Source organism: Antrostomus carolinensis, unplaced genomic scaffold (assembly GCF_000700745.2).
Source record: "Antrostomus carolinensis isolate BGI_N321 unplaced genomic scaffold, ASM70074v2 scaffold4353, whole genome shotgun sequence".
In the NCBI taxonomy this organism is placed as follows: domain Eukaryota; kingdom Metazoa; phylum Chordata; class Aves; order Caprimulgiformes; family Caprimulgidae; genus Antrostomus; species Antrostomus carolinensis.
The window spans coordinates 110,268-121,290 of NW_010304308.1; the positions used below are offsets into that span (position 1 = coordinate 110,268).

General features: G+C 37.8%; 1 protein-coding gene across 1 annotated transcript in view; it reads left to right on the forward strand.

The window, feature by feature from the left end:
• Window positions 1-10,660, forward strand: part of LOC104522172 (NADPH oxidase 3) — a 37,805-nt gene extending 27,145 nt beyond the window's left edge. The window contains 3 exon segments of the mRNA XM_010164393.1: window positions 4,965-5,111; window positions 8,265-8,389; window positions 10,534-10,660. Coding sequence (XP_010162695.1) covers window positions 4,965-5,111; window positions 8,265-8,389; window positions 10,534-10,660 — 399 coding nt within the window.
• The last annotated feature ends 363 nt before the right edge of the window (window positions 10,661-11,023 follow it).

Below are 11,023 nucleotides of genomic sequence, written 5' to 3' on the forward strand. Positions count from 1 at the left end.
CACTGAAAATGCATCTGGGATTTTAGTAACCGAGGAGTTGAGGACAGGTTCAAATTGTCAGGGGGGATCTTTGAAACAGAAAAAGCACTGAGAAGGGAGGGAAATAAAAATTAAAATATGTACTAGATGTGAAGTGTATTTGCAAACACCAGATTGTACCAGAATGATCTTTTCCACTGGGAGGACAGAGATATACATGTATACACGTCACACACATATGTTATGTATATTCTATATGTATACAAGTAAAATTGTTATTATTGTCATTGCTGTTGTTATCTTAAGGGGAAAAGAACAGAAATTAACTATGCACTGAGAACATAGTGTACCTCAGGGTGTTAATCTATAGTTTAGGGAAAATCTTGGGTAAAGTGCGCCTGCAAAGAGAAATGCATGGTGCATTCTGCCATGGTTTTCTGCTATGGAGTTCAGCCTTTCTGAATTCCTGTGAAATACAAAAGCATCATGATTTCTATATGTCCTTTCTCTATATCTTCACTTCCTTGTTCATGCAGTGGGAATAGTGATGCTTATTTTTCACAGGTGTTATGAGGCTAAACTTCATTGATGCTTGTAAAATATTTTGAAATCCTGGATGAAAGGTACTGGGGAGGGTCACAGCATTGCTTAAAAAATTTAGCAGTCATCTTAGTGAGAACGATTAATCTCAGTGTAGCTCCACATTTTTTTTCCATTGGTTAAAAGCTTCCACTTGTGGTATAATTACAAATAATTTAATCTTCCTCAAAGTATTCAGCACTCTCTTTCTGCTATGATGAGTACCATAGAAATGTCTATTAAGGAAATAAATAAGAGGTTTTTCTTTTTTTAACAACTTCATTTTGATTTGAGTACAGCTATCATTATGCTTATTGAACTAATATTTCTTAGTGTTGCCCACATACGGTTGAGATATGAATACTCATAGCTTCCATAATGTCTGCAGCTGTATAAAAAACCCCAGCAAATCAAAAGGAGTAGACATTTATCTAATTGATTCTTCACAATTAAATAGCCTTACAGCCTTCATTTCCCTATCATTTTTTTGCGATGAGGAAGGGTATTACTACTAGTCATGGCTGGAAAGTTTCTACTGGCTTTAGTTATGCACAAAATGATCTTTTTTTCACATTAGTGGTCTAATTTTTCAGATCAATTGCTGCTGAAATTGATAAAATTTTACTGATCCATCAGATGCTAATATTAGCAAACATCCACTTTTTCTCTTACCTTATATAAGGAAATAAGAAAGGTCTTACTGAGTGTCACTTAAGGTCCATCTAGCCCAATATCCTGTCTCCAAAAATGGCTTTTCATTAACACCTTGGGAAAAGTATACAGACCAGAAAATCATACAGTGATAATTCTTTAGTGGAGACTTTCTCACCTTTGAGGAACTTGCGGTTCAGTAATGTCTTGATACAAGAGTTGCATCTCTGTGTTTAATATCCCTTAGTAGATTTTTCTTCCATAAATGTGTCTAATTGCTTTTTGAATACATGTAGACCTTAGACAAACACAGCATGTTGTGGTAGTAAGTTCAGCTACATTCTGTGAGGACAACAAAACCAGTCTCTTCCATTTGCTTTGAGACTGACTGGTCCTGCCTGAGGTAACCTTCTCCTTCAAGCTCTACTCTAGCCCACGGCCTTCTCCACAAAACATCTTCTCCTGAAGACCTAAAAGCCTGGCCTCTTTTTGCTTTCACATGTAGCCATCTTTCTGAGTTGTGTTTGAGAACAGTTTAGGCCTCTTGCTTTAAATCTAGGGGTATGAATTCAAGCCTTGTCCTACATTTTTATAACAGGCTGCCTGCTGCCACCCTAGCTCTAAGTCAGTGCCTTATGCAGGCTGCCAAACCCCCATCCCCTGCATGCCCCGGGCTGCAGACACTGCTGCACCTTACTTATAGTGGCCCACTGGATCAATTAATTAGGCTGAGGAAGATCTCTGATCTTTTTTGGTATGCTACAGACCATGGGTGGTGTTATGTACTCAGGAGCAGAAGGACTGGGGTTTTGCAGGGAGGTGCCCAGATGCAGGTTTAAGAGAGTTTTGCAAGGACTAGTCATGTCTAAGAGGGAGCAGCAAAAATCAGGGATGAAGGTGCCTCCCTGGGCATCCCCTGCTTCATCGCCTGTTAGACCCCTTTGGTGAAAAGCCAGCTTTGCCCAGAGCTGCGGCTCCACCTCTGTCTTCACAGAGCAAGGAGAAACAGACGGATGGTCATCAACAGATGATTATTAATGACTTTCCACATGATGGAAGCTGATTTACAAAGTATGTTCTTTCACCTTACAGGAAAGAGGTATGGGAGCTCTTGCTCTTGCCTGTTGTACAAAATTCAGGATGTGGGAAACTGAATGATAAATATGCATGCATTGCAAGGGAGCAGAGTATTACAGAAATAAGCGACTGCTCAAAACCCTGCATTACAGATCTGATTAATAGCAACACTGCATCTAACTCAATTTGCAAAAAGAGCACTTGGAAAATTTAAGACAGTTTGCTTGGGCAAGCCATCAAGCTGATGAATGTAGTCGATGGGGGTAGGGTGGGTAGAGACTAATGAAACATAAATCTAAAACAGATTTTTAAGGGTCCTAAATAATTGCAGTCTGTTAATAGTATGAGGCTTACAAGAAAAAAATATAGGATTCAGAATAATTGTTTAATTATAGAAATGCACTGATGCTAGCTTTATTCTACAGTTTTAATATGGATTAATTTTATTGCACATTTATTGTATTTTAATTATACATGTAATAGGTTGTGCTATGCTGTGGGCAGTCAGTGTAAAGAAAGGAAGACTTCTTTCTAAACACCATTTATTTTAACATATTATACTAGAAGTCCACTTTGATCTGAGGGAAAAGGAGACCTTTTACCCACCGGCCACCCTTCTCCACTACCTCTTTTCTTTCTAAGATTATAATCATGGCCAACAATACTCCTTATAATGACAGTCTTTCTTCATTACCAAATGCTCTTTCACACTCTAACATGTGAAAATTAAATGCAGTGCAATGGGTACCACTTGAGCAGAACCACACCAGGGATGAGTTTAAGGAATTTCTGCAGCTTCAGAAAGCTACATCCTTTCTCAAGAGGACTGTGCCTCAAGAGGACACTTCAGAAGTGTCTAATATGCATCTTTATCTCATTGATCCTATGGAAAAGGGTTACAATTTACAAGGGGCAGCTTGACCCAATTTGGTTGGACTGGCTGTTACCATGACAGCTAGGGTTGCAACCAGCTAAAAGTACTCCTTCAAGCTCCATAGCCTGATATTCTGGAAACCAGTTGTCCATTTTGAAGACCTCACTATCTAGCTTTTCTTCCTCCTTCCCCGAATGTTCTTGATCTCTAGTCCTGCCCATGTGCTCCTAGTTGCTACGCCATGCACAATTCATTTTTCATTTAGAAGCACGTGCCTCCTCTCCACACGTGTCTACTAAATATACATTTCCATAAAATAAACTGCCGAAAAGACTTGAGAAATAAGATGATCAAGTAGAGGCTGAGGAAAGAAATTTCTCACTACAAATCAACAGCCACGATGTGATACAGACTGACAGCACTCAGTGGGTTGATTTTTGAGGTGCTGAGGATGTGGAACAAGTGAGGAGTTTGGGATTCAGACACAAAAAGCTACGTAAAGGTTAAGGCTATAAATCTTAGCCAGTTTGGGTAATTTAAAATAATGCTGTTGTTGGTCACAAAAATGAAATGCTATAAAGTCAGCAGGCTTGCTTTTTCCTCATAACCTATGCCAGTGTAAATCAGCAGCAACACGCCTATAAAGCAATGAGGTTATATTTAAGGCAAAACATTGAAACAGAAGGGGAAAAAGCAAAAAGCCAAGATGGTTGGTACTGAAGTTCTGCAGACAGTCCTATTCTTGGGCTGTAAAAATATCCGACTTAACCCTGAATGCTTTATCTCTGTTTCCTGGGTTCATACTTCATTTATATTTCTCACAGAAACCACAGATGGTCTCTTACAGTACACTCGGATCTAGGAAACATATCAAATTACTATTAGTCTCTTTCACCAAATCTCCAGTGAAGCATGGTGTTACCACGTTTTTCTCCCACCACCTTACCAGAAGTCTGACAACCCAGTATATTAAATCTTCAGGAAATCTCTTTATAGCTTTTTGGTTTCTTCTCTGATTTTTCACTTCAGAAGTGTCTAATATGCATCTTTATCTCATTGATCCTATGGAAAATGGTTACAATTTCAAAAAAATCAGAGCTCCCACAGTGATTGCCTTCGGGACAGACCTTCCAGATGACCTTTGATATTGAGGTGGGGGGCTGGTGAGCACAAAGAGAGATGGGTTGGAGGAAATTAAGGGATTTTGCAGCAAAATAAAAATCACAGTCACAATAAAACAATTTCCAACTATCCCTTTGTTACAAGCTTATACATTGTCCTCCATACAGTTCCTCTTTCTTCTGAAATTGTTCAGTGGCATTCTGTAGCCCGTTTTATATAGGGTATCTGACTTGAAGAACATAACTACATCTTTTGAACAACTGTTAACTTACGGCATAAGGACTTGAGAAACAGAAATTCCTTGCTTCAGTGCTGAATGAAACTGAAATTCCATTTTAAAAATAACTGAAAATAAATCAAAAATTTCAAAGAATATTCAAGTTATTTTCAAGAAGTGCAGGATTAGGTATTATAAGTCAAAAGGTGAGATGCACTGACAGGGGGAGATGGGAAACTTGTATACTGCCTATCTTTGCTAGCACATTAATATATTCACCCAATGTTTAAGATGAAAATTAAGTTTTTAAAAGATAGAAACTACATCATCAAAATGATGTGTAATTATGCTTAAATTTACAGTGGATAAGAGTCACACATTATGTGGTTAATGAGTTGAGCCAATCATTAGAAAGTTTTATTGAAAGTTTGCTTCTTTTTAAACCTCTTTACTTTTATCTAACAGGTTTATTTTTACTGGATTTGTCGAGACCCATCAGCATTTGAGTGGTTTGCTGATCTTCTGTTCCATTTGGAAACAAAAATGGCTGAAAATGGGAAAAATGATTTTCTAAGTTATCATATATTTCTTACTGGCTGGGATGAAAGTCAGGTAATAATGAAACTCTTATGAGTCTGAGTTAATGTACCTTGCTTTTCCAGTATGGTAACATATGGAACAGGAACAGCTGAATAAATGATGGATGAAGCAGAGAGACAAAGAACTGTAAATATAAAGACACAAAGCCATCTGTTTCCATCTCACATTTACAAAAACAGGAATGGAGAAATTAAGCCAGTTATCCTTCCAGTCCTATCTCTTGTCTTGGGCAGCACTGGTTACCAGGTGTCTCACAGAAAAGTTCAGAGACCCTTTCAGGAGCGTGTGAAGGGACATTTTGACCACAACTTTGGAATGGTCTTTAAATAGATTCTGGCATTTTTGTACTGAAACATAGAGGGTTGTATAAAAAGTGTTAGTTTTGTTTACTCTTATTATTTACTATAATTTCTGTCGTTAACATATATGTCCAGTGCACTTTTGAAATTTGCTGAGATCAGAACATTTTGGCAACAAACTCTATAGTCTAATTCATGTTGTTTGAAAAGGCATTTTCTCTGATTGACTTTAAATTTGCCAACTCCTAATTTCATTAGATCATCCCACCTCGAGGCCCTTAATCCTTACACTGGGTCAATTTTATTCAACTTCTTTAGTCTTTACCTAGACTCAAAAGAGTTGATTTTCACTATCTCTCTTTATTTTTTTTTTTCTTTAAACGGATCACTCAGATCACACTGTGATCAGAGTTAGGCACCTGCTAGAAAAACTCTCACAGGAAAGTCTTTGCTCTACTGCTGTCTCTGTTGAATGAAGGACTGTCTAGTAGAGATTAAAAAAAATAGATTTCATAGAGATTTTCCCTTCCTGCCTCTGCTGCTACAAAGAAACATTGTTTCTTGCTGCTTTCCTTAGGGTTTCTGTCAAGTAATAAGGTATGTGCATAAAGCTGTATTCAGAAAAATCTACTCCCATTGTGAAGCATATGGCATTTACAGAAACTATGACTCTGCATTAGCAATATCACAAGGTACTACCTAAAAACTGTTTTGAAAGAAGCTATTGAGGAACCTAAAAAAACACTAAGTTCCCCTCATCTCCCAACTGTCATCACACCACTTCCCTCTTGGGGAAACACCAGGCCAGAAATCAGGTAATTTCTGGGAGACAAGTATTCCAGTTGAGATGTCTGATTCTTCATTTGTGTGCCCTGCGCTTTTCTGAAGTGCCTCCTTCTTCTCTTCAAACCCTGTTGTCCGGTCTCCTGTCAGCACTGTCTCGTTACCCTGTGCTGCTGGTTAGGTGACACAGGAGCATCCCTGAAGCTCTGCTGCCTCCCCACCTACACTAGTACTGCTCTTGTTCCAGAAGCCCCCCAGCATCCCACCTCTAAAGGGCTGTGGGGGAAGAGGAATGCTTTTCAGTGGCTGCTTCTCCTACTCTGACCAAACCCAGGACCTGTGCTGGGTGGCAGTTCCACCTTCTTCAGACGTCCACAAAGCTCCCTCAACTTAATAGGTCTTACTTATCTTTAGTAAATTCCAGTTCATCACTTCTCAAAATTTGAGCTTCAGTACCACTAATATTTGAATGATGCTTTACTTTACTTTTTCCTTAGCAAACAACAAATCCAACATTCTCCTGTTCTCTTCCCGTCTTACCATATAGACGACCAGTAGTCCATTGAAGCTGAACCCAAGTAGGATGGGTAATTTACACCTTCTAGTGCACTCTTCACTACCGGCAGGTGTTTACTCCTCAGACATAATGTTTGCTAAATGCTTTGAGCTCTTCATAGATTCCATGTTAGCAACAGATGGTCAAACAGATATGGCACATGCCTGCCTCAGCTTGGACAAGAAATCATGTTTCAGCCTATTGCTCCTTGCAATGCCCCTGAGATTCCTATGCAGCTTTAATACTGTGAACTTTAGCAAGGGCTAACACCAAAAATACTGGAAAAGTTCCACTTAATATGAACAGAAATAGCCCATCTGCTCAGTGGCACAATTTTGCTGTAAACAATTAAAAATCCTGCAGTTCCCCACCTCCCACTCCCACCAAACACTTTAAGTTCTTTCTTAGACTATTCCCAGTCCTCCATGACACTGGTTGAAACTAACAAGAAGAAGCTTTTAGAAACATGACCTTTTGTGACAACTGTGCTTGATCAGAATAATTGAGTTGTTAATCAACATGGAAGACATTATCAGGAGAAATATAGAATATTCCCAAGAAATGGATCTATAATTTCAGCAACCATTTCTGCAAGAGATGATAATGATGCCTAGTTCATGCTAGGGCCTGAACTAAATGTAAAGCCCATTTTTTAACTTAGCTTTCGTCTGGTATTTTCTTGACAGTGATAGTAATGATGATAGTATGTAGTGAGAAGCTTATTACTCCTACACAATAGCAGGACAATTAGGAGAGATAGTGGTTTTGTTTTTAAATGCAGCTGGGAAGTATTCAGTATGGTAATGGGCATAGCATAGGAGCTGAGAGACAGTAAATGCCCATGAAAATCAGGATTTGTTTTCTTGGCACTGGGAGTCATGCAGCTCACTTAGTTCAGTGCTTTACCTGAGCTGGTCCACTTTCTGCACCTGCCTCCACCCAAGAAGAGTCAAAACACTCAGGGTTTTACCCCTGCCGAGCTGGTACATCTGCTGTCTTCTCCATTAGCAGCAGAATGCTCTGGACTTACTTAAGGTGCGTGTAATTGCTAATATTTATTGTCAAACTTTGTTAAAATACACTTTGCTCCCTTTCCTAAACTCCAGCTCAGCTTTCAAATGGTGACTATCACTTCAGGATCTGCAATGAAGGAAGTGTAGGGTAAGATATTCAAAAGCTGAGAAGAGGTTTAGGAATCTAAGACCTATCTGTAAAAGTGACTAAGGCACTTAGGCCTAGGCCAGGAAAGACAGGTATTTAATCCCAACTCATTTCAAACATTCCACCTCAAGAAACTGAACTCCTTTCAGGTCTTGGGCACTTTTGGAAGTGCTTTTTACAATTCTAGTAATATTGTGAACTCTGGAGTACTTCTCCACTTCTCTCCTCTCCTGCCATTTGATAATTACAGAATTTCCCTCATTAATACTTCCATCTTTCACAGTGAAGCAGCGTTACTGCTTTCTCCTCTTACTTGAAGTATATGTTGTTGACTGTAAAACGATTATTTTGTAAATTTTCCTTTAGGCTACTTACATCGCCTTACATTACGATGACAAGATGGACGTAATTACTGGTTTGAGACAGAAGACCTGCTATGGAAGGCCAAACTGGGACAATGAGTTCAAGCAACTAGCCAAAAACCACCCTAGGTAAGGCACATTGGCTTCTAACCTTGTTAGGTCACTCTTGCCTCAGCATAAACAGTGGGAGAAGAGGAGGGCAAACCTTTCTAAATGACCCTTTTAAAATAATTTAGGTTTTTTGCTGTGTGGAAAGAAGATTTATGCTTAATGAAGCTTTTAATGAAGAAATCTCGGAAAGAGAATGCCAATAAAATCTAATTTTTGGACAAGAAAATCTAATATTTAGAAGTATTTCAATATCCTGGCCTTTGTCCAGATATAATTGAAACACACAATCCAATTACTGTTCTGCACAAAGGACAAAGTAGCATTAATTTCCCTTGAAGATGGTTATTAAAGAGATAAACTGTGATTTTTTTCTTATGATGTCAAGGATATGTTTGTTCCCCTAACATATTTGGCTACTCTTGCAAGACTATGCTTTTCTGTTATTAGTTCATCTCTGCTGGCAAAGACAGTTCATTTGAACTTGGTGGATTTGCTAGTGGTCTGAGAAAAGCTTCTTTGTTCCTGAAAGCCTTTGAAGCAAGAATTTGAAATATTTTGTGTTCAGCAGTAGGAAATTTCAGAATCTTTGTGACTCTTCATGATTTCCAAACATTTACTTGATAATGCAAAATAAAGGCTTGAACTTGGGAGACGGAGATACAAAAAGAAAAAGAAGAAAACTTTTTTTTAAAGATTAAAAAGACCTGAGAAAAAGCTGAAAGGGAGGAGATCAAAGAGAATACAGTAAGCTACAATAATACCATAAAATTGTAAAAATAACAGTAATAGAGAAACCACTTGATGGAGGTAAAAATAAATACAATCAGGAAATATGAAAGATTAAAAATAGAAAAAGGCCAAGAGTAGAAAATAGGATTTTTGAAAGACTTTTTATAGGCATTCTACTGCATAAACAGAGCTTTTAAAGTTACAGTTGAAACAGCAGTTTTTGTTACTTTTGTTAAGTACAACTGAAAAAATCTGTTTTTCTAATGCTCAGGGATGGAGGTGAGTATTAAGTTTCTGTATTGGATCTTGTGGTAGTTCCTTAGAAAGCCAGTGCTAAAGTGACAGAAAAATCTGCATTTGCTTCTGAACCTAGATGCCCATGTTTATGGTCAATGTTGAACCTTTAAAAGAAACCTTGAATGAAATAAGGATTCCTTATGAGAAAAAAATACCCTACCTTTTCTTGTTCTGAGTTACAGAAGGTTCAAGAGGTAAAGAAACTCAAGAGTTTCTATTGTGTGATGGAACAATCAGCTTTTACAAAGTGAAAAAATTTTGAGTCCCTGCACCTACGTCCACGGAGTTTCCTTTGGCTGCAACACTGCCTTTTAGCAGATTAGCAGGAATATACCACTCCAGGCGAAACCTAGTGCAGTCGAATCCCAGAGCAATATGGGCACTACTTCTGGGGACTACAGCTTGGGCACCAAAATCATATCTACAGCCCCTCCTTTACAGAAACAAACTTTTTGAAACTCATGCTGTCACTTGTTACTGGCATTATGTTTATGTAGATTAAGTTTTCCCCAGTAGCACAGCACGTGTGTGTATCTGTGTACATATACGTGTTTTAAAGCAATATGTGTTGTGTACTTAGAAGTAAACCCTTTAAGGCACTTTGCAGCAAGTAACTAGGTTTCCAGGTCCCTTTAACAGACTTGTGTGCTTATGAACACAATTGTTTGTTACATCAGTCATGTTCTTATTTTATAAGAACTCCCTGTTTACAAATCTGTAAAAAAAAAAAAAAAAAAAAAAAAGGAAGAAAACTCATCAGTAACTGATAATTTTGTGTATTTTAAAAAAAATCAAAATTAATTCAGCTTGAGAAAAAGCATTGCAAATTTTCAATCCAAGTAGTATGTTTGCTTCTCTGATTAAAAAAAGCTATGAAGATCAAAACCGAAGAACTACCATTTAAAATAGTTTGTGACCTCTAATATAGCAACCCAAATAAATAATGCAATAATATATAATAAACACTAAAGTATTACAATAATTATACTAGAATACTTTGTGACAGTAACAGAAATTTTTTCAAATGTATTTCTCAAAAAGCCATTTCAAAAGATGCAAAGCTGGAGGCAGCCAAAAGGTACAGTTTATCCATTTCCTCTGCTACTCTCATTTTTTTGTTGTTATTGCGATTACAGCAACAGTATTGGAGTATTCTTCTGTGGACCCAAGACTCTCTCTAAGATCCTTCAAAAGACATGCAACTCATATTCATCAGTTGATCCAAGAGGAGTTCAGTTTCACTATAACAAAGAAAGTTTCTAGGCTGTACTTCTTAACTATATAACAGGTATTACCAAATTGTGTATTTTTTCCTCACCTTCTCCTGTCCTCTACTCATTCTGCAGCATTCAGGACAGATATTAGGATGTGTAAATTGAAGTAGGTGTGTTGACTTAAATAGAGAAATGCCATCCTATGCCAACTAAGATTTGGAACCCATCCTTAGCCTTTCCTTTAAAGAATGGAAGGGCTGATTCTCCATTGCTTACTTAATGGTGCTGTGAATCCATTTACATATGTGTGAAAACAAGCAGAAACTACTAACCTTTGAAGAAAGAGGTGTGAGTAAAACAGACATTTAGAACTGTACCTCACTGTTGTGTATGATCAAAATACTACTGCAGG